Source organism: Trachypithecus francoisi, unplaced genomic scaffold, assembly GCF_009764315.1.
Source record: "Trachypithecus francoisi isolate TF-2019V2 unplaced genomic scaffold, Tfra_2.0 Lachesis_group0, whole genome shotgun sequence".
Taxonomy (NCBI): domain Eukaryota; kingdom Metazoa; phylum Chordata; class Mammalia; order Primates; family Cercopithecidae; genus Trachypithecus; species Trachypithecus francoisi.
In genome coordinates, this window is record NW_022681453.1 from 191,414,246 (window position 1) to 191,439,270 (window position 25,025).

General features: G+C 40.7%; 1 protein-coding gene across 1 annotated transcript in view; it reads right to left on the bottom strand.

Moving 5' to 3' along the window:
- Positions 1–6,098: 6,098 nt before the first annotated feature.
- Positions 6,099–25,025, bottom strand: part of MB21D2 (Mab-21 domain containing 2) — a 128,701-nt gene continuing 109,774 nt past the window's right edge. Inside the window, exon 2 of the mRNA XM_033213057.1 lies at positions 6,099–8,937. Within this exon, the coding sequence (XP_033068948.1) occupies positions 7,673–8,937 (1,265 nt within the window). The 3' untranslated portion in view covers positions 6,099–7,672. The remainder of the gene's footprint in view (positions 8,938–25,025) is intronic.

The following is a 25,025-nucleotide window of genomic DNA, read 5'->3' on the forward strand; positions in this document are numbered from 1 at the left end:
CACATGAGTCTGACTTTATTTTTAATCATCTTGTGAGATAGGAAGTTTCTCTAGATGTATTAATTCCCATAAATGAAGAGTTTGGCTCATGATAGCAGATACTTGCTTTGGTCCTCCAAGCATAGACCGTGTTGAGGCTGGAAGGAACAAGGATCAGAAACAAGCTTCTGTTTATCTCAGGGTAGCTTCAACTATCATAACCAAGGAATGCTGTCTTGACTCTTGGGTCAATCACCTAGGGCATCATTCAAACCATACCTCAACCTTCAGTTTGGTGATAGTCTGTAAAAACTAATTTGAGATTCCAATTTCTATTAAAAAGTATTAATGTAAATGGTAAATTATAGATTTATAAAATGCAAGCAGTAAGATTTTGTAGTGGGTTTAGTCTACCAAAGTCTACAAATGTTCGGAATTTTTAAAAGGTATCATATTCAAAAAATATTCAAAAACTCCCTCTAAATTACAGAAATACTGTTTTAAAAATACAAGTGGTCTATTTACGTGTATTTCATTTTTACATCAAGGCCAGCTGAAAGATCCATTAAAGTTGTCATACCTTTCATTTGTAGCTAATTCGTAAATACCTCTCTCCCTATATCTTTAAAAAGAGTAGTATTTTGCTAATAGTAACAGTTCTACTGCCTACTCCTCTGAGCTCAGAAATTAAAATGATAGAGACATTTGGTCCATTTCCTTGCCCTAAACAGAAAATTTTCCATAAATAGTCATTCATCTTCTCTTAGCATTCTCTAAATGATCCATCTATTCTGCTGATGAAAAGTTCTGGAAATACTCAGGGTTCTGTCATCAGAACACAGTCCAAGGTTTACCTGTTATCTGAATGCAGGCCCCCCTATGCAGGTACATAATAGAATTTTTCCTAAACAATAAAAATGGATTCTAATACCAGAGGCAGGATAACACGGAAGAAAATTCCTAATTTTTGAAACAAACAAATGGGTTCAAACACTGACTCCGCCCTACCACTTAATTATCTATGTAACGTTGAACAGGTTACCTAATTCCTGAGTCTTGAAGTTTAGATTTACTGTGTTTAGAGTTATTGTGATACTTAAATAGGCTCATGAATATAAAGCATCTAACAAGAACTGTACATGCAGGTGTTCAGTGTTTCCTCTGCCCCACTGTAGGTGTTGTGCAACTTAGTAAGATTTTTTTTTTTTTTTTTTTCTTTTTTTATTTTTTTTTTTATTATACTTTAAGTTCTAGGGTACATGTGCATGACGTTTATATCATGTATAACTCCCCAATGCAATCCCTCCCTCCTCCCCCCTCCCTATGATAGGCCCCAGTGTGTGATGTTCCCCTTCCCGAGTCCAAGTGATCTCATTGTTCAGTTCCCACCTATGAGTGAGAACATGCGGTGTTTGGTTTTCTCTTCTTGTGATAGTTTGCTAAGAATGATGGTTTCCAGCTGCATCCTGTCCCTACAAAGGACGCAAACTCATCCTTTTTGATGGCTGCATAGTATTCCATGGTGTATATGTGCCACATTTTCTTTTTTTTTTTTTTTTTTTTTTTTTTTTAGTGTATTTATTTTTTTTTTTATTTTTTTATTTTATTTATTATTTTTTTATTATACTTTAAGTTCTAGGGTACATGTGCATAACGTTTATATCATGTATAACTCCCCAATGCAATCCCTCCCTCCTCCCCCCTCCCATGATAGGCCCCAGTGTGTGATTTCCCTTCCCGAGTCCAAGTGATCTCATTGTTCAGTTCCCACCTATGAGTGAGAACATGCGGTGTTTGGTTTTCTCTTCTTGTGATAGTTTGCTAAGAATGATGGTTTCCAGCTGCATCCATGTCCCTACAAAGGACGCAAACTCATCCTTTTTGATGGCTGCATAGTATTCCATGTTGTATATGTATGTGCCACATTTTCTTAATCCAGTCTGTCACAGATGGACATTTGGGTTGATTCCAAGTCTTTGCTATTGTGAATAGTGCCGCAATAAACAAACGTGTGCATGTGTCTTTGTAGTAGAGTAATTTATAATCCTTTGGGTATATACCCAGTAGTGGGATGGCTGGGTCATATGGTACATCTAGTTCTAGATCCTTGAGTCATCGCCATACTGTTTTCCATAATGGTTGAACTAGTTTACAATCCCACCAACAGTGTAAAAGTGTTCCTATTTCTCCACATCCTCTCCACACCTGTGTTTCCTGACTTCTTAATGATTGCCATTCTAACTGGTGTGAGATGGTATCTCATTGTGGTTTTGATTTGCATTTCTCTGATGGCCAGTGATGATGAGCATTTTTTCATGTGTCTGTTGGCTGTATGGATGTCTTCTTTTGAGAAATGTCTGTTCATATCAATAAGATTCTGTCAAAATGAATATCCCAAGTGTGTAGATAGATGTATAGATCTAAACTTGAGGTTAGTTTGGAAACTGAGGCAATTTTAGTAAAAGCTAGAACAGCTACTCCAATCCACATTTTACAGATAAGGATATAAAATCAAAGAAAGCAAATTTCAACTACATCCAAAGTTAGCCCCTTTTATCTTCTGTGACTAATGGCGAGGCAGAAGATGGCAAGTAAAAAATATATCAGTGCACCCTCACCAAGGTCACATTAGGAGTCCATTCATCTAGAAAAGAGAGGAAGAGTGGTCCAGAGTGCAAACATTCTCATCTTAGCTGCCATACCAAATTACGGCTACATATGTCTTTAGACATCTTTGAACAAGTGTATTTACATGATGGTTAACATTAGACTTTTCTGAGATTTCTTGCATATTCTTAACCACACAAACCCAGTCACACGGTCTCTCTGATGATCACTGAATGTTGAGACCCAACCGTGGAGAAAAACTGTCAATTCAAGCTCAGAAAAATAGTCACATTAAATCAATATAAAATGTCAGCGTGATATAGGAAATGGTTTATGCAACATGCTGCTTTCAAACTCATTGCTAATAGAATAGCACTGGAAATGGGCATAGAGAAACACAATTATTATAAGTTATTGTAGCTTCAGTCCTAAAACATAATTTTTCCAGGTAATTAACATAAGGTAGAATTTTAGATATGTAATTCTCCATTGGTGAATATTTATCCTAAAGTGTTTAGATTATACATTATTTGTTTAACTGTTGAAGAAACTACAGCATAAGAGCTGCTTTTTTTTTTTTTTGAGATGGAGTCTCACTCTTGTCACCCAGGCTAGAGTGCAGTGGCATGATCTCAGCTCCGCCTCTTGGGCATGAAACCTCCGCCTCTTGGGTTCAAGCTATTCTCCTGCCTCAGCCTTCTGAGTAGATAGGATTCCAGGCACCTGCCACCACACCCAGCTAATTTCTGTACTTTTTAGTAGAGACGGGGTTTCACCATGTTAGTCAGGCTGGTCTTGAACTCCTGACCACAGGAATCCACCCGCCTTGGCCTCCCAAAGTGCTGGGATTACAGGCGTGAGCCACTGTGCCTGGCCAAAAGGTGCATTTTTAAAACTAACTGTTTTCCTCAAAGAGGGGCATTGATTACATCCCTGTAATAATCTAAAAAATACATTTGTATTTACCTGATATTAACAAAGAAACAGCAACAGAGATTGATCCCTATTCTTTCTTTAATATAAGTAGTAGCTAGTGCTCCATTTAATGACAGAAAGGGTTATCCTCTAGGCAAGACTATGGGAGAGTGAAGAAAGTCTTTCCCAGATGCTTACCCGAGACATTCAGACAAACAGCGCCTTCAGTGACTCAGGAAAAGAGGTTCTGGAGAGAGCTTACCCGGATGGAACTTGCGGCACCTGCACCTTCTCTAAAGACCACTGCTGAGCTCTGAAGCCACAGGAAGCACCCCAGGCCCTGGGAGACCAGCACCGCTGCTCAACACGCCTCCTTTTCCTTCCCAGCATTACCAGCAAAGGCTGAACTCCAACTCAGAAAATTCCTCTTGGTGAGGCAGTGATCTGATTCCAAACCACCACCATTTAGTTATGACCGGGGGGCTTAATTCTTTAAGGAAGTGCATTATAAAAGTCACCCCAAAGAACCCTCCAATTGGTGATATAAAAACGTGTGTGCTCACACTCATGTATGTGCGTGTGTGCCTACGGTACACAAGTGACTAGGGGCTCTTACCCTCCTTTCCACTTTTCCCACCTCTCCACACAGAAGTAAGATTAGCCACATATGCCTGCTCTTATTTTCTCTGAAATGATTCTGTAATTTCAGAAATATTTTTAAAATGTCTGGTCCTGGCTCTACCCACTTCTAAACCAACCTTTACTGGCATCTTTGGATCTTCCATTTCAGAAGGGAAAGCCAGAGGACAGAGAATAACCTACTCTTGGAGAATTGAAGGCCTGTTGAGTAATAGCTTATAAATCCCCCCTGATAAAAAAGTCAGCCATGTATAATGTTAAAATTCCAACTCCAGCCTTCAGGCACTGTATTCTGTGCTTGAAACAGAAGTGATTTTAACCAATCCTCTGCACTTCAGAAGGACAGACTGATTAGTAACTCAATGATTAGCTTAAACTGCAGATAAGAAAAGGTATTGGACTACATCCCATTTCTACCCCTCTCAACATCTGAGCCAAAAGTCCTACGTTATGGTACCAATAGGAAATTCCAGGAATTGTTTAAAGGATTTTTAAATTACTACCTTTTTCAATAAGTTTAACCAAGAATTTGTACAGTGATCTTCACTAGGACTAGAAGTGGCAAAAACAAAACAAAAAACAACACAAAACCAAACCAGGGTCAAGAGGATCTTTGAAACTAGTTTTTTTTTTTTTTTTTTTTTTGCCTGTAATGGAATTTTGTCTGAAAACACGGCACTTAAAATATCGCAAATATTGCTAAGTGCATGTGAGACACCAGTTCAGAGAACAGTTATGGTAGTTTATAGTTTAAGGGAACAGTTGCTGTAATATGCTTGCTACTTTGATGGTTTATAACTATTTTAATCTACAAAGTGTAATGTAATGGTCAAAGTATGATACATTTTTAACAGGCGTTAATAGAAGCATAGTTATTATAGAGGCTTTTTTAATTAATCAAATCAGATAGCATAAACCAGCTCTTAGATAAAATACATGGTAACCCTGATACCTATCCCAAGAAAGAAAAGAGGCACACGACAAGCGCAATAGTTTAAATATACTGAAGTAGTTTGGTATACCAGTTTAAATATTTTGATGAGCCAAATTCAAACTGGCTAAAATAATTTAAGTGTTGACTCATTTAACTAGGAAGTCTAGAGGAGGAGAGATCTAAGACTTGGAGGGTGTGGTGGGTCATGTTTTAATTCCCAACTCCCGTAACGCCATCCAACGTCAGTGTCATCCTAAAGCTAGCTCTAGTCAAGACTGCCTGATACAAGATCAGAAAACCAAACGCCGCATGTTCTCACTCTTAAGTGGAAGTTGAACAATGAGAACACATGGACACAGGGAGGGGAATCACACACCAGGGCCTGTTGGGGAGTAGGGGGCTGGGGGAGGGATAACATTAGTGACGGGTTGATGGGTGCAGCAAACCACCCAGGGCGTGTGTATACCTATGTAACAAAACCGCACGTTCTGCACATGTAACCCAGAACTTAAAGTATATGAAAAATAAATAAATACATAAATAAATAAAGATTGCATGACAGTTGTCAGTAGCAAAATAATCCAAATGCTTTCTCTTCCATATCGGGGAGAGTGTATGTTTCTGTCCCGGCATTCCAACTTGGAATGCTAAGCATGGCCCTGACTGGAGCGGCTTACATCCTGTGTCCCTTGCTAATGTTGTGGCCAGGGAACCGGTTTGTGCAGACCGGCTTTTCCAATTATGATGCGTTTCCAGTGCTGGGGATGACATCATTTCCTGAGAAGGACGAGGATCACGTGGAGGATAGACACTAGTAGTAAAACTGGGGAACGAGGAAGACTGAATGCTGGATGTTCACTATATGGACAACTCGTCTCAAAGACACTAGCAAGCCCATGGCTGTATTTATTGAAAACTGCTGTTAGTATAATACTAATAAGAAAATATACTAATATATAAATATACTAATATAATACTAATAAGAAAATAATTCCCAGATTACAAACTAACAACAACAACCAAATTTCAAGGCCAGTATGTTTCCTTTTTTATTATTTTTGTGTTTGACTTAGATGGTTGAATGTTTTCATTTTCATTTATAAGCATTACATTAATTTCCATGCAAAAACCCAAGATCGCGTATGTCTGATTTCAATTGGCCAAAATCCAATCCATGAGTTTGGACATTCAAGACCACAATGAACACGTTGCTTGACCTTTCCATGAGTAGACATCATGGGTGTCCTTTGAAAGATCAGCAGGCCTCCTGACCTCTTAAACACCAGTTTGCCATGAATCCATACGAAAACAGGGAGCCAATGCCTTACAGCACCGAAATCAGGCAAGCAACTTCATTCATGAAGACAGGACACCTCCATACCAAGGATGGCACCCACAGATATTTCCTGGTTCCTGCTCTATAAAAATATCTGCTTTTGAACAAACGTGGTACCTTCTATTTGGGGATTATAAGTTCTTCCCGCCAGTTTTCCTCAAAACTCTCAGGAAGCGTTAGAGACTTTACCAAAAAAGCTTACCTCGACAACCCCAGAAGGAATCAATACAAAGACACCTACTTTATCAAGTATGTATTTTCCCCAGCTTTAGATGGAGTCAACATGTCTAAAGCTTTAAAAACTTCTCTCAGTGAGACAGGAATCAGGAATATCAAAGAGGGTAAAACTGGGCCCCACTATTGAAGGAGAACGAAGCAAATGCAAAGAAGCATTCCACTGATCGAGAGAAACGGGCAAAATGAAAAAATGACAGAATTTCAAGAGTGGTTGCTAATTTATATTGGAACACACTTTGCAGTTCTGACAATGGCAAAGATGAGTGCAAATAATAATTATAATGGTATGTTCTTTAACAGGATTTAAATAAGGCTTCGAATAATGACATATGCTAAAACTAACATTTGGAAACCGTAATTCTGTTTGGAAAACTCAAACACACCCTTCCAACCACTCCGTGTTCTCTGATTTGAGGACAATTACATTCAATGTAGTTGCTCCAAAACACAATTTGTAGTATTACCACTTTCAAAGTTTCCATTGTTTGGTGGAAAACGGGGAAGCTACTCTGGTCACTTGTCAAAATAAATCAATCCAGCTAACACGCCAGGTAGTTCCCAGGTTCATATGATTCTCAAATATCAGTAGTGGTGAAAGCTCGCAAGAAAAAAAGACAAAAGCAAAATAATAAAAATAATACGACAGAATCGTTAAGCGTCAGAAAGAGATTTGTCTCCTCATACCCATGAACAAATTCGCACCAAGCACGAAACGAAAAAGCAAGAGGACTCATGGGCATTTTCATCTATGGCTCAAGATCTCCTGAAAAAGAAAAAAAACTCCCACCAACTAAAGAGCATGACAATAACTACAAAAAGTAAACAATGAAATCAGAGGCAGAATATGAAATAGTAATATACTGTTTCAGAGCCTGCACCATCCTGCAGAACCAGGAAACTGAAAATTTGTTCTTAACAAATCCAATCTAGGCTGGATATGTAAAAAACAGAAAGATAGCATCATAAACCAACACGACACATTATCAGAGTTCAAGAACCAGGAAAAAAAAAAAGTCAGCTAACACTCAGAAAAATTTGTCATCAATTCTGAAATGGGGCCTTGTGACATCGTCAGGATTGATAAAGACGGAGATTGACTTTCCCGGGTTCTCAGTCACTAGCTGCTGCAGTTTTTTTGCCAAACGGTCATCAGGCTGGTTGGGGTCCCCTCCATCGGACTGTGGGGAGGGGATGCTGGTGGTGCTACCTCGCCTCTGGAGCTCCAGTGTCAGCCGGTTGGCTGCCTTGACATGCTCAATGGCAGTGCGCAAGTGCTCTGCCGGGTCTGAGCGCACAGAGGACAGCTTCCGGGCGTGAAGCATGACTGTCTCCTCAGACAGGTGTTCCAGCATGTTGCACTGAGGGATGAAATAATTGGGGCACATCTTGTTGACCAGACAGTGTTGCAGGTCATCGATGAGGCCCAGCAAAAAGTGGGCTGCATAGTCTTCTTGCGCCAAGTAGTTGGCAGGAAGTCTGTCGCAGGCCCAGAGCATCATGCTCCGCAGGTGATAGGGGCTAATAGCCTTGGGCCGGGACAGCAGTTTAATGATGATGGCTTTGCAGGCCTGATAGGCCTGCATGAGGCTGCTGGAGATGCACTTCTTCAACTGCACCTCGCTCCTGGCAAAGGACAGCCGCCATTCATTGTCCTTCTTACCCTTGTAGGAGCAAGCAGGCACCAAGTAAAATCCACTGATGACCTCTTCCTCAGTAATCTTCCCATCCCAAAAGTGGTTCTCCATGAGCCAGCTCTGGGCCACTGCAGGCCAACCTTTGAAAGACACCACAGGGACAATATCGTACAACATGCGGCTACTCCCTACACCCAGAATGATGGAGATGATGGTCCCATTTTTTTCTACCTTTTCCACCTTTGGCATCCCTCGCTGGGGTTTCTTCTGTATTTCTGATAGGACAATGCTGATAGAATCATAGAACCAGTCAGCCACTTTGGTAGGTGAGAAGAAGTAGTTGGTGGCACCATTGATGTGATCTACAATGGTGCAGCAGTCTTTCCATTTACTGATTGTCCCCTCATCAAAGAGCCGAAGGCTCAGCCAAGAGTGGCACAAGGCTGAGTGGCGCATGTCGAGTGTCACAGGCTGATTACGGTCATGCAGCTTGAGGGCTGGCACCAAGAGGGTAAAGTCCATATCATAGTCAGTCCCCCGGGCATAGACATTAAGCTCGTCTAAGTCCAGGTCCACCACGCCTTCCCGGACACCTCCAGAGAGCAACAGGTATTCATTAGCCACTGGAAGCTTTTGGTCCAGCTTTTGCACCATTCCTAGAAATAAAAAAGAAAAAAAAAAACACTATTATAGGAAGCACAGACATAAGAGTCTTATGCATGAATACAGAATGTTCTGAGGTTCCAAGAACCAAAATTCATTATCAGTACAAAATCAGATCTCAGGCTGCTGCACAGATCTGGTCAACAGTACTTTTACACTAGTGCTAGAATCCACCCTTTTCCAAATGGGAGAATGATGATAGATTTTTCTCTCTCAGTGAAAAGCAGTATCATTTTCAATAATAAACCAGGGCCCTTCTTCCCCCAGTCATCATCTCAGTTAATGGAACTGCCATCCACTCAGTTGTGCAGACTGAAAACCTCAGTACATTTCAACTCTTTGCTGCCCTTCTACTGCCAAATCTTTTCCATGAAACCTCTGCCAGGGTTTCTCACCTCCTTCCCTGTTCTCCATCTCTCCTGCCATCATAGGAGGTTCGGCCTTTTTTATCTCTTGCCAAAGCAGTTTTCCTTCCCCAGGCTCTTCGCACTTGACTTTTCGTTGTACCAGCGGTTCTCAGTGTGGGCTGGAGACACTTTCAGGGGTAATGAGTTCATAACTCTCTTTATAATAATACTAACACATTGTTTGACTTTTTTTTTTTTTTTAAGAGACAGGGTCTTGCTATGTTGCCCAGGCTGGTCTCAAATTCCTGGTCTCAAGCAATTCTCCCACCTCGTCTTCCCCAAGTGCTGGGATTACAGGCATGAGCCACCATGCCCAGTCTTGTTTGACTTTTTTACTGTGTTGCCATTGTACTAATGGCACAAAAACAATGGAGGGTAAAATTCCCAGTGCTTTAGCAGCAGCCAAGACACTGATGCCAAACTGCACTAGCAGTCAGTAGATTCTTTACCACTGACATGCATTAGCAATTTTTTAAAAAACCCAGTTTTACTTAAGAAAATCCTTGATGAAGAAAAATAAGTTATTTTATTGAATCTCAACCTTTGAGCCATTAGAAAGATTATTTTCCTAATAGTCTGTGTGATGAAATGAAAGTAACCCTAAGACCTCTCTTCCTTATACTGAAATAGGAAATCTGTTTTCAGGAAAAGCACTCACATAACTGAGTTGTAAGCTGAACTAGCTTCTTTGTTCATGGAACACCATTTTTACTTTAAAGAACAATGGAAAACTATGGGCTATTTAGATTTGGGTATTTGGCAGATATTTGCTTCAAAAATGAACAAAATGAGTCTGGCTTCAAGGAAACTACTGACAATATTTATTGCCAATGATAAAATTGAAACTTCTAAGAGAAAATTAAATTTAGAAAACTCCGCACCATGAGCGTGACATCTTCCCGAATTGTATACGTTTCTGATTAAATTGGCGGTGATATTAACGAACGTGATTTTTGATGAGACTGAGTCCTTTTGAGAACCATGTCTCATGTATTAAGCAGGCACAGAAGACTCCACGCATGCAGTAGGAACATAATTGAGGCTATGACTAAATGATAAGGGAACAAATGCATGAAATTAATAGGTGGATAGCATTAATAGATAGAATTAACATAAATACTTAAAGGCTAGACTTAAATGATTGCTCCATAAACAACATATACGTTTTCCCTCCTTCATTATATATGAGCTTATGCTTGATTCTCTGACAAACTACCAGCATCATCCTGTGATTTATTTATTTATTTATTTTTTTTTTTTTTGAGACGGAGTCTCGCTCTGCCGCCCAGGCTGGAGTGCAGTGGCCGGATCTCAGCTCACTGCAAGCTCCGCCTCCCGGGTTCCCGCCATTCTCCTGCCTCAGCCTCCCGAGTAGCTGGGACTACAGGCGCCCGCCACCTCGCCCGGCTAGTTTTTTGTATTTTTTAGTAGAGACGGGGTTTCACCGTGTTAGCCAGGATGGTCTCGATCTCCTGACCTCGTGATCCGCCCGTCTCGGCCTCCCAAAGTGCTGGGATTACAGGCTTGAGCCACCGCGCCCGGCCCATCCTGTGATTTATTTAACAGCGTTTCCCCAAAGATCAGAAAGACCTACCACAAATGATTATCCTATTCCGTTATTCATTGTAATTCATAGTTTGCTCTTCCTAGGACAATCTCAAATCAAATAAACCATATGCATGTGTTTTGTTACTATTATCGTTATACTCTGAATGTTTGTGCCCCCCACTCACATGTTGAAATCCCAACTTTCAATGTGATAGTGTTAGGAGCTGGGGCCTCTGGTAGGTGATTAGGCGTGAGAGTGGAGCCCTCACGGGTGGGATTGGTACTGTTATAAAAGAAACCTCAGCGCGCTTCCTCACCCCTTCTGCCATGTGAGGACACAGCGAGAAGACAGCCATCTATGAACCAGGAAGCCGTCCCTCACCAGACAATGAATCGGCAGGCGCCTTGATCTTGGCTTTCTTGACCTCCAGAATGGTGAGAAATAAATCCTTGTTGTTTATAAGCTACTCAGTCCAGGTACTTTGATATAACAGCGTGAATGAACTAAGACAATTATACTTTAAAATGTAATGCTCATTTGTTAAATTGTGCTCTTTTTCACTCTTTAAAATCCTATTTTCCAAACCACATGAACCATGAAAAAGTCTTTTATTTCGTACCATTTCCTTACACACAGAAATATGGCACGTTATCATTTTCTTTTTAAAACCGTACGTTAGCCAACATTACAGTGTCAACAATTCATCAGAAAGAACATCCAGCAAACCTGACTTCTTGGCTGTTTCTCACATTATCTGCACTGTGATATGGCATCCTGGTCCCTCTTCAATAAAGGACTTATCCCAGCTGCTTAAAGGCTATCCCTTAAGCATTGTCTCAGCTGCAGAAGGCCGTCTTCACCAGGTCAGGTCCTGTGGGCTGGGATGGGGGTTGCAGGTGCACATCCAGTAAATGACTGGCGTGGGAGTGTCCCAGCTCAGGATACTCTGAAGGGCCATTCAAACTGAGTTCCCAGTGGGGTTGGCTGTGGCGAATGATGCGCCTGCAGGGAAGCTCAGCTTCTCCTACTTGAACCTGCTTCCTTCCCCACTTCGACAGGTGTACATCCCAAGGGTGCTGCTTCATAAACATCCTAACTCCACTTCAGAGGCTGCTTCCTGAGAAACCCAGCATACTAAATACTATCCAAGCAAAACAGAAGATACTACCTACTACCCAAGCAAAAACCGTCTTCAGCATGGAAAATGTTTTCTTTTTAAGCCAAACTTAATCCGGATTGAACGTTCTTATAAATGCCAAGACAAAGATCCGTTTCTCAAATGTCAGTATCTTTTAATATTAACCTCGTCTTTACCAGGTAAAGAAATACTACCACCCCAAGTTTTGGTTATTGCTTTAAAGGATAAAATTGATTTCTCAGATTCAGATTAGGTTGTGAAAATCATTTTCATTATTTTATGAACTCACATATCGGAACAGTCAGTTTCAGTGAGATATATTTGATAATGAAACAGTTTACTCCTCATTATTTCAAACATTCTTTCATTCTAGCATTCAGAATACCATAAATATACATGAGAAACACTGTGAAATGCTGTGTTGTGGTTAGTAAATAAGATCTGAATCTATTAAAGCTATATTGTTACTTGAGTACCACACTATTGCCTCCTCTTAGGCACAACTAACTCAAAATCCTATGTATCCTTTTGTCCTGGACAGAAGAAAACTGGTTTTGAGCCCACCAGCTACGACTTGTCTATCTAATCAGGGTAACTTGTGCATTAACAACCTAGAGATAATCTGTCTACAAAAGTGCCACTGAATTTTGCCTTGGATTGTCACAATTCTGTTTGAGAGTCTTGGGTAAGCCACAGCTAAAACTCCCTTCTGCCCTCTGCTGGATTTAAGAAGTTTTAATGTGTTTTCACTTGTCAATATATACACTAGAAAATTCCACCAATGATAAAATATTCTCTCCTCCCAACTGATGCTTATGCATCTCGTTAAAATGTTGATCCTTTATTCAAAGGAGTCAACATCAAGTATTTGGCTAAATTCTAATTTTCAGGAGGTAGGGTAATTTTGAACACTTCTTATTCCTTTTAAAGTGAAGAAAGCCCTTTAGCAGCAGAAAGAATACTGCAGACACACATTTACTAAGCCCCTAGAAGTTAGAAACAAAGTCCCTAAGGCCACACTGTTCCAGAAGCTAATCCCTTCTTACATCCACATTTCCATTTAGCCTCCCTGAGCGCATTAGTCTGCAATTTTACAAACGATATGGTAACACAACTCGCGTTATACAAGCCCAAATGTCTTCCTTGAAAACTTTCCTGGGCTAAGTTTAAGTGAAAATGAGCTGACATCAGCTATCATGGCAGATGGGTTGCCATGCAACCAAAACACAGGGCTGGAAGGGAAAAAGACAGAGGAGGGAAGAATTTCAACTGTACGCTTTGGCTGTACGGATCAGTTCCAACAAGTGCCATCTCTGCAATGATCCAAGGTTTATTTGTGTAATTATGGGAGGATAAGATCGAGTGACCCTGGCTGTTTAGCTGTGAGATTATCCAAAGGTAGGCATGGGAACAAAAGGAAGATGCACATACACCACTGAGCTTGTTAGCAGCAAAACAAAAAAAGAAGGATAGAGGATAGCTATTCCCTTGGGTGGGTCTCTTCTTCTCATGGAAGCACTGGCATATGCTTGCTCTTAAGTAAAACTGCCACCCAACCTCCTTTCCTGTGATTCTCCATTTCTTGGTTTTGATATATTTCGGAGTTTTTACTTAGGAATATCTTAATAGTACCCTTTTATATAGATACTCAGGTCCTAAGTTTAAGGAATGTGTTTCATGTCATGCTTTCAGTTATCTGCTGATTATCTTTACAATATCAAGTGAAAAATGGAACTCTGTCCCTGACTTCTTTATGTTCTAGTGAATAAAACTGTATCATATTCCACTAAATTGAAATTGCAAACCTTCATCATGCCAACATATAATGCCAGATTGCTAATACTAGAGCACAAAAACTAAGTATCATTTCTTGTTGTCTTCACAACCCCACTCCAGTAAGTCTGTGAAAACTCAGAGAGTTCAAGAAATACTAAGTAGATAAATCAAAATAGTACTTGTATAGATTTCTTTAAAACACACACACACTTACATATTTGAAGGGAGAAAGATTTATAAAAAGTAAAATTTTTATGTCTTATAATTCAAGTTACAAAATTAGATAAATTTGATCTTTTTATGCACTTTTGAAAATATATATATATATATATGCCTGAATATCTCAGTAATATTCATTGTTTCATATAAAAGAGCTTCCTTTTTTGGCTCCAACTCATGTAGCACATACCAGTAACAAACAGTGCCTTATTCCGGCAGTGGGTTTTAATGGGAGGAAGGGTACAGGGTGGGATAACGTTGACAAAGTCCTTCTTTGATTCTGATGCATCCCGTAGGATAAGTCTCCTTGGTTGACAATAAACAATATAAAACCTTCCTATAAAAATATTATGGTTTATGTTTCCAGGGCGGAAGTATTTTCGTCAAACTTACTTGACATTCTGAGAAACATCTGAGAAGTGGGCATGGCCACCTTTTTCTAAGAAAGTCACTAATCTGTATAAAATAAAGAGGAGCGTGTCGTTTGGGGCGGCCGCCATGTTTGTCTTGTAAAAAAAAAAAAAAAAAGAAAGTCACTAATCTATGAAATTCTTCATGACCCCAGTTGGAAAAGGTTTTAGGCCTTTCCTCGTTCATGCCCAGAAATCATCTATCTGAAGGAAAAACTGGTTCCAAGAAGAGACATCACTCATTTGGGGTCATCTGGCCTTAGTGACAGATACCAGCATTGTTGCATTCCAACATTTGTGCAAAGATCAGAATGGCACATATGTACTGATCTCCCCATGACAATGCACTGTGGCTTCAGAGGGAAGCAGCAGATTACTCAGGGCAACGTGCCAACTTTGCATTTTTATTGGTCAAATCTTTAGCAGGACCTGGGACAACGGGCAGAACATGTCTGACCATCCACACTTATCATAAGGAAGAAGGGGCCTGGCTTCCCTTGAGAGAGCCATTAGTATTCCCAAATAGACTGTAAGACCCTAGAAATACAGAAGCCAAAAATGGAGCTTTCCAGTTTTTCAGTAATATTCTGAGTTATTAGTACTCACAATTATAATATGTTTTATATGTCAAAGAGTCTGTTTTATTTTGCATAATTTGAGACAACTGCATATAATTTTACTTTTTAGAAAGCTGATTAATTCACATATGGTAATGGCAATGCCCTACTGACCAGACTATATATATATACTCAAGTCCCATGGCTGACCTTGTGGAATCCGCTTATACAAGGTGGTCCTCTAAGTGGGTTTCATATCCTTTTCAAATAGTGTATATATGTATCTAGTAAGAGGGCTCAGTCAAAAGATGTCTCTCAAAGGAATCTTTCTTTGTATTTCCCCATTTTGATCCTGATATGTATGCAAGAACACTGGACTCAAGACAGGCTTGGGCTTGGATCCTGGGCTTGTCATTTACTATTTAAGTGAGGCTGACAAATTAACCTCTCTGAGCAATTCTTTATTAAAAAACAAACAAATTGATGAAAAGTAAGTAAATGCATGTAAAAACCCACCCTTACAGGACTGCAATGAAATGTCTAAGCACATCGTAGTTATGTAGCTCATTTTCCCCATATGTTCTTCCCTTTTCCTACCACACATAAAACTGGAAGAGCAAATAACGCAGATTCCACAGAGATATTTCAAAGGTTTAATTAAACAAGACAATCTATTTAAAGCCTCTAGCACATGCAAGGCACACAAAACATGTTAGAGGAAGGGAAATGAATGAAGTATTTGCTCCCCGGCTGTACCAAGACTGCTGCTAGCCAAGGCTGCTTTCTCTGAGTGGATGCCATTGTGTGGCACGACACACAGGGTGGCAGGCAGAGGACAGGCTGGATTCTAGCTCTTTCTTGTCCTCTCACCCAGGTATCCCATGGAATGAACACCCTGTTCATCCTAGTGGAGGGTCTTGACCTGAACTGGTAAGTTAGCACTTTCGACACCTACTGTCATTGTGAGCTGTGTTCATGGTGTATCTTTCTTCCTAAACAAGATAACAATAGACAATCATCCCTTGGTCCCAGGACGCCGACATATGCCGAAATGTGTGCATACTCAAGTCCCATGGCTGACCTTGTGGAATCCGCTTATACAAGGTGGTCCTCTAAGTGGGTTTCATATCCTTTTCAAATAGTGTATTTTCAATCCGCATTTGATTGAAAAACAGCCACCTATAAGTGGACCTGTGCAGCTCAAACCTGTGTTGTTCAAGGGTCAGCTGTGAAGCATCTGGCACAGTAACTCACAAAAAGGCATCGCAAATGAAAGATCCTAACTTAGACGACATCTATAACCTCCTTGGGGTCAAGATTTTTTTGCTGCATTGCTAGTGTAGACTTTAGATTAGAAGGCACCTGCTTTTTGCGTGTACCATTTCTTTCAATCAACTTGAATACCTCATTAACCACAACCTAGGATTATGGAATTTGCTGCACAATATAATATGAAATCCTGTCGGCATATGAGTATAAAAGTGTTTACTAATAATCTAAAAGACGGGAAGAAAAAAATCCCTCTCTAATCTTCCATTGTTTTCCTTCTTAAAAATTAAAACTGAAGGTCTTAAAAATTGGTGGGCTTTGTCAAAGTCTTACAAGCTATTTTAAACAGAATGAACATGAGTTAGACCTAGATTCAAGTCCAATTTATTCATGCCAACATCAACCACTGTGGACCTTGGTTTCCTTCAACAAAATTGTAGAATAACAACTGGTACAAGTTTGTGGGGTGGTCATGGGAACAAAATGAGAAAACGCACAACAAATTACTTAGTGTGTGGTTTTGTGCTTAGTTGGTGATCAGTGAACAGGGTTTGCTGGCACATGCATACACATACCAATATATTATCAACATGTATTTTCCCATCAACTAAGTCCTGACCTTTCTTTCTTTTCAGTACTTAGGATAGTTTAAGAACTCATGGTTTTTGCCATTCAGAACTTACTGGCAAGACTCAAAAGAGAGTCTTATTAGCCCTACCTAGCAGCTTCCCAAAGTCACAATAGGGTACAAAAGTTACAGATTGACATTTTATAAGAAGGGTGTTCACTTGAGAAGGCTCATTCTTGAAAAGCCAAAAAGAAAAAAAGTGAAAAGCAAGAGTAATGCCAATATGGTGTCAAACAGCTACATAAGGATACAGAAATATACCAGGGATGACCACGTTCATGCTCTCCTGCTCTTCACAAGAACCCATAAGCTTGTGATGGAGATATTTGGAACGAAGTCAAGTGTACCCCATCACTGATCCTTTGCCCGGGACCCAGCTGGGTCCGGTTTCCATTCCTTTCTCACTTTGAGATGTATACGTAAACATCTCAAATTACTCCGTATATGTAAACATCTTAATTACTCTGAAACTGGAAAGCTGTGTTTAATTGGGGAGGAGAAGGGGGAAAGTCTACATTTTAGAAGAAAAATAACGAAGTAGGCCAAGTCCAAGAAATTGCAACAAAGACAGATAGGATTCAAACCTCAGATTTTACTTATTCATGCAGTAAGTATGAGCGTCTCCGATGAGCCAGTACTGTGCTAGACACTAAAGAGACAAAGGTGAAGAGAAACACACCACCCCCACTGCATAACGCTGATTATTTAGTGAGAAAGCCAAGTGTTAATTGTATCAATCAGGATAGGTGAAGTTATGCTGAGTAACAAAGCTAATATCTCAATGACTCGAAACAACCAAGTTTTATTTTTCATTCACACTTGACGACCCTCAAGGGTGCGTGGGGTGGAAGGGATTGGGGGTGCTTTTCTTTCCTTAATCGAGGACCCAGATGGGTAGAGCAAGCCATGTCTAGAAAGATCTTCACAGTCACTCTACTGGAAGGCTCTGGAGGTTCTCTTTTTGGCAGTTAAATGCTCTGGCATGGAAATGACGTACATCATTTTCATACACAAATCACTGGTCAAACTAGTCACACGGTCCCATCCACACCCATGAAAGAAAGCACAATTCTACCACCTGCTGGGAGAACTGGGAATCTGTGATATGCAGCATGAACAGCTCCCACACTAATCAGATAATTACACACGAATCAACATGTGATTAGAAACTGAGATAACAGCACTGAAGGAAACGAATAAGGTCCTAGCCAAAATGCCTAAGAGGAGGAGTGAAAATTGTTTAGCCTGAAAAACAGAAAATTCAAAAAGGCCATGAGAGCCATCTTCAAATATCTGATAAGTTGTGCTAGTAAAGAAGAAACGGAATTTACCTATATGGTTTCGCTGAGTAGAACACATAGAAACGTTTTCAGTGTCATGTTGTATACTCATCCATCAGGCAGAATTTTCTAGCAATGCTGCCTGTAGAGGCAGTACCTTTCCTATCCCAAGAGAGGATCAATCAGAATCTTCAGCAGGGATGGAGTCTCAGTATAGATGTCTTCCGAGGTGGCTGCCCATCCCAAGAACCTACTACTTAAGACAGACAACTATAACATAGACTTCCAGAGCCACCTATGACCATCCAGTGTGGGCCCAGTCACAGTGGCTGTAAGAAGACCATACTCTGAGCATTATGCCTAAAGGCTGGATGCTGCCCTTCCTTCTCATCTGGCCTACTCTATGTCATTTGTAACCTGCAGCCCTGCTGCTGTCACATCCTCCAGTCAACTTCACCAACTTTACAAAGAGATAACTAGCACTAGCAATGACACACATAACAGCAAAAGAAGAGCTGAATTTATAGTACACGTTTGAAGTACATACATCTCATGACAAGGACTCTCTGAGAAGGGCACAAACATTCATGCCACTACCATGCACTAAGGCACAGGTTGAATGCTTTACCTGTATCATCTTGCTCAATCTTCTTGGCCCTTTCAAGTGGGCAATAGTGTCCCCCCACTCCCTCTTTTTATGAGACGGAGTCTCGCTCTGTCACCAGCTGGAGTGCAGTGGCGCAATCTCGGCTCACTGCAACCTCCATCTCCCGGGTTCAAGCGATTCTCCTGTCTCAGCCTCCCAAGTAGCTGGGACTACAGGTGTGCACCACCACGTCTGGCTAATTTTTGTATTTTTAGTAGAGACGGGGTTTCACCACATTGGCCAGGATGGTCTGGATCTTTTGACCTCGTGATCCACCTGCCTAGGCTTCCCAAAGTGCTGGGATTACAGGCGTGAGCCACCATGCCCAGCCTAGTGTCCCCATTTTACAGATAAGAAAATTAAGAAAAATAGCAGTCAAATAAATTGTTTATGTCCATGATAGCTGACCTGGGATCTAAATTCAAGTTGATTCTATGCTGCTTTCTTGTATTAAACAGGCTTTCCTAGGAGAGAATAAACAATGTAATACCTTGGGCCTTTAGAACTGCCACATAAACAGTATAGGAAACAGTAAGTAGAAATTTATTTCTCCATCCAAAAATGGAACAAATTCTATTTTGGAGTAAACAGATTTCTAGAGCAGATTAAAAACTGACTTTAGTCATCTCTGGGGAATAAAGTATACGAGCAAATGGGTCAAGGATCATCGGAAAGAGATGATTATAAATAACATTATAAAAAGATACTTAGTGCTGAGACACACAGCTATGTGCGTGCACATGTGTGCAAGTGTGTATGTGTTGCATACTTAGCTCTTGGGCAACTTTCAAAGAACATTCCACAAGTGTTTTAATCACAACGGCATCCTTGAAATTCTTTCAGGCTCCCAGGACAAACTCTGAAAACATTCCCACATATTCAGATGTGTAGTCTAAGAGGTTATTTTAACCCAACATCAGAGCCTTAATTTGAAGGTCGTACCCCCTAAGTTTCTACTACTAGGTTGAGGAGGCAGGTGGAGGTAGCCAGGAACCTGATTGCCAAAAACATACTAACCACAAGGTCAGGAACTTTTATTGAACTCTGAAGCAAGAAAGTCTTTTCCCTTTACAGACACAGCAGTATCTATCACAGTCACATTTTGTCTCTGTACAAAACTCTTATCAGGCACCCTGAGATATGGAGAAACAAACAAAGAATTCTGTGTCTTCTCTAAAAACAAAAACTGGTATCCATCAAACTGTGATAAGGGATAATGCTCCTTGTGACCAGCACCCTAAAAAAACGTGTCACTATCCATGTAAAAGAGACTCTGAATCGGTGATCTACAATACACATTCGAATCTGCTAAATTAGCTTAAAAATGATCCCAATTTATAGAAAGAAGCCTCCTCCAAAGGACTTACAAACTATCATTGGCAAGTCAAAGAAGACCCTGTCTTACTTTAGAGAAGTTTACTAACTTTGTAAACTTAGAAATTTTCAAACATATACACTAGTAGGTATAATAGTATAATAAATTCCCACATATCCATCATCTAACTTCAACAATTATGTTTGCCATTCTTATTTCATTTATTCCATTTTTTTGGCCTAGTATGTTAAGGTAAATCTCAGACAACCTATAATTTTACCCATAAACAACACTTTACCCATAAACAACCCAGAAACTGTAGTGGGTGGGGGGTGTAAATCAGGGACAGACAGGCTCATGTCTGTTAATAATTCTTGATGAAATTATATTTCACATGGACAACTGGCCATGAGCCTGGAAGCCGAAGCTGATGATAAGGGATTACTTGCTCCTTCCCACAACCAGTTATAGACAAAGACATTTGTCTAAAAGAGACTTTTTAAGTATAACCACCACTCTCATATCTAAACAAAATGAATAACAGTTCCTTGTTATTACAGACCTCACTTGAATTTCCATTGTTCCTAATATAGGAGTACGCTTGTGTGTGTGCGCACGTACACATGCATGTGACTTTGTTGATATCCTGCCCTGTGTCCCCAGCCCATCCCTGGGTCCACTTGCAGCTGTGACAGGCAGTCCCCCAGATGTTCCCAGCCCGTCTCCTCAAGTGCCAGTGACTCTGCCCCTTTGCCTAAGGGCAACAACCTCTCTCCAGCCACTGCCAGGAGTGCAGGGGAGTTAATGCAAGAGAACCGACACTGTTGGAGCAACTGTCAACCAATGGGGCAGAATCAGTGGATAAATGCCCTGGCTTCCCCAGACTCTTCCCAGTGGGCGATTCTACACTGGGTGTTACACAACCTCTCAGACTAACCCATTCCATTGCTTAGGAATAGACAGAGCCTTTATTGGCTTTTCTCCCTTCTGTCTCAATGGCTCTGTTCCCTCACTCCTGTTTCTTTGTGTCACCTCCCAAGTGAACTACCACAGCAAAGTAATTCCTGTTTCTGGAACTGTAGTGGGTGGGGGGTGTAAATCAGGGACAGACAGGCTCATGTCTGTTAATAATTCTTGATGAAATTATATTTCATATGGACAACTGGCCATGAGCCTGGAAGCCGAAGCTGATGATAAGGGATCACTTGCTCCTTCCCACAACCAGTTATAGATTCATTACACGTCTTATAAAACTAGATCTGAGAACAATTCTCAAAAATAGTTCATTAGCCTTCTCAGAGCAGCAAGCTTGCTTTTCTGTGCATTTACAGCTAGCATCTTCCCTATTATTTCTTGCTTTGTTGTTATCTCAATTCTCCTCACTTCCCAAGGGATATTTTTAAGACCTCTGGAAAGCTTTGGAGAGGTGAAAATCCATATATTCTTCAGATACAGGCATTTTTTCCCTTAAATTCCAAAGAGAACAATGGGGATTAAGGTTGGGGAAGGTGAATTAAAAAAAAGAACTCACTCCAGGAACCAACCTTTGGAGTGGAGTTTTGTTCAAACAGACTCACCTTACTCATACATAAAAGCCTCAAGCCAAATTTAAAGACCAAAACGACATTTCTCTTTCAGCCTCTGTTGACGATTATTCTGTCTCTATTCCTCTAAATTGTACAGAAATAATTCTAAATGATATGTTTAGTCTCTTTGTTCAATCACCTTTTGCCCATACTTTCTTTTGTGTGTGTTGGTTTTTTTTTTTCTTTATTGTTATTATTATTATTATTTAGGAGATGGAGTCTCACTCTGTTGCCCAGGCTGGAGTGCAGTGGCACGATCTTGGCTCACTGAAACCTCTGATTCCCAGGTTCAAGCAATTCTCCTGCCTCAGTCCCCCAAGTAGCTGGGACTACAGACGTGTGCCACCACATCCGGCTAATTTTTGTATTTTTAGTAGAGACAGGGTTTCACCATGTTGATCAGGCTGGTCTCAAACTCCTGACCTCAAATAATCCGCCCACCTCCTGACCTCAAATAATCCGCCCACCTCGGCCTCCCAAACTGCTGGGATTACAGGCATGAGCCACCATGCCCGGCCCATACTTTTTTTTAGTGTAGTGCTTACACTAATTATCAATTATGTGTTTACCTGTCAGTGTCCCTCTGATGACTTGTATATCTCCCACTCTAACACAAGAGAAGTTCAGCAGAGTAAGCTGAATCAATAAACAGATGGTGTAGCCTAATTACATAGTTTACTAAAATAAACTCTTTTTTTTTTTTTTTTTTTTGAGACAGAGTCTCGCTCTGTCGCTCAGGCTGGAGTGCAGTGGCGTGATCTCGGCTCACTGCAAGCTCTGCCTCCCGGGTTCCCACCATTCTCCTGCCTCAGCCTCCCGAGTAGCTGGGACTACAGGCACCCGCCACCACGCCCAGCTAATTGTTTGTATTATTAGTAGAGACGGGGTTTCACCGTGTTAGCCAGGATGGTCTCAATCTCCTGACCTCGTGATCCGCTGCCTCGGCCTCCCAAAGTGCTGGGATTACAGGTGTGAGCCACCGCACCTGGCCAATAAAGTCTATCTTTATAGAGGATGAAACCATCAGGTGATATACTTAGACTGACAACACTGCTATTGTGAGACATGATGAAAGGCTCCAGAGCCTCTATATCTGCAAGCAAGGGAATCATATCACATGCTCAGAAGAGATGAAGGAGAAGCTAGTGGCTTGTTAATAAACTGTACTGTAACTACACAGACACGTCTCCTCTTGTTCTTTGAGGATAATTTAGCTCTAGGACATTCTCCAAAGCACCAATTTTTAGTCAACAACCTCATCAGGGAAGCAGGACAAAAGTTACTATATAACTATAGTGTGATCTACGATCAAAGTCTAATACCTGATTTCTAAAAAGATTAAAACCATGTATTTTTTCCCTTGATGTGTTAGTGGAGAACCTATAAATCAATGGATTCCTTACTAAGCCATTCCCAAAAACTGCCAGGAGATGGCATCCACACTCTACTCATTTCTTAAGAGTTTCTAGCTGGGCTCCGACGTCTTACAATCCTAGAGTAAAATCTTCAGGAAAACAAGCTCACCAATGGGCTAAAATGTGATAAGCCTACGTTAAAAGCATCAGTCCCAGGCCTATTTACTTTGAGGTTCCACCCAGTGACTTTTCCGTTTAGTTCCCCTGAAAAAATCCTCCTGATAATTTAGGAGCTGAAGGGATCATCCAGGTTGAGCCAAGACTCAAAGATGCTTTGTCTTGGCAAGCAACATGGCTGACAACGGGTTCCCAACGCATATTCAAGAGCTTTTTGCAAGGCAGAGTGGTCCGCTTGCACTTACTGCAGCTAATTTTTTTTTTCTTTAGTGAATAAAGCTTCAGCTGCCAGGAATAAAGAAAAAGAAGTCAGAAGAAACAGCCTTTGATGTTATGAGGTTAAGACACTACTCTTCCTTCTAGACTGTTTCATTATGACTACAAGTGAATAAATACATTGAAGACTTTAGGAGCTCAGATGATTAATAAAAAGAAAATGTTTTAACCTGTCTTCAACCAAGTCAAAATAAACAATACATATATTGTATGATGCTTTGCAGTTTCCAGAGAATAGCCACAATCATTTTCCCATTTGTTCCCTATAATTACTTGAAGAGGAGCTCCAGAATTCTCACTGCAGGGATGTGGAAGCTGAGACTCCTGGCCCTAAGTAGCGAGTCAGGATGAGTACACAGAGTATCCACCTAGTTCTTTGGCCTAAACCAGACTAAAACTCATCTGACCACACACAATTCTGTTGAAGGAAAGATCGAGTGATCATTTTTTTCCCCATCAAGTTGTCAATTTGTTGCAAGGTGGGAGAAAGGACTCCAACTGTACAGCATGCTCTATTGGGAGGAATCTATGACAGTTAGAGCCAGACTGCCTGGGTTACTGATAAGATTCCCTTCTTTCCTTACCTATGCCAGCAAAATAAACACACATCCTTCCTGAAAAATAACTTGTCTTTAAGTGTCGATAGCCAAGTGCTTAATAGCTATTAATCAATTTTCCACACGGCTTATTCACAATGACCCCCTGCTTCTATTGTTTTTGCCCTCATTTAAGTAAGTAAATGTTATTTCAAATAAGAATTTCCTCAATCTAGTTTTCAAATCACAAATCAGTAATATCCTAAAAACATGCTATTTTGGAAAATGAGTATGTTATTAAGTCTTAGAAGTATTTCCATCATGTAAAGCTGGAATATTCGATACATCCAGAAGTTCAGATTAGTACGACTAAACCTATCACTAATTTAAGAAAGGACTAAGGGATCAAATGAGTTTTTCCAAGGAGAACAGACATAAAAAAAAATACTGACAGGCTAACAGACTAATAAAGAGCTGAATCTACGCAGACAGAATTGCCCACCTGATCACTGCTTTCAGTATGTGGGTAAAAACATACTTTATTGTTTGAGCTTGAAAATGTTCAGACCAAAAGAAGTCAAGACTTAAAATAACCAGCCAAAGCCCTCTGCAGAAGTTGAAATTTGCAGTTTAAAAGCACGGTTAGGCCGGGCGCGGGGGCTCAAGCCTGTAATCCCAGCACTTTGGGAGGCCGAGACGGGCGGATCACGAGGTCAGGAGATCGAGACCATCCTGGCTAACACGGTGAAACCCCGTCTCTACTAAAATATACAAAAAAATTAGCCGGGCGAGGTGGCGGGCGCCTGTAGTCCCAGCTACTTGGGAGGCTGAGGCAGGAGAATGGCGTGAACCCGGGAGGCGGAGCTTGCAGTGAGCTAAGATCCGGCCACTGCACAGCCTGGGCGGCAGAGCCAGACTCCGTCTCAAAAAAAAAAAAAAAAGCACGGGTAGATCATT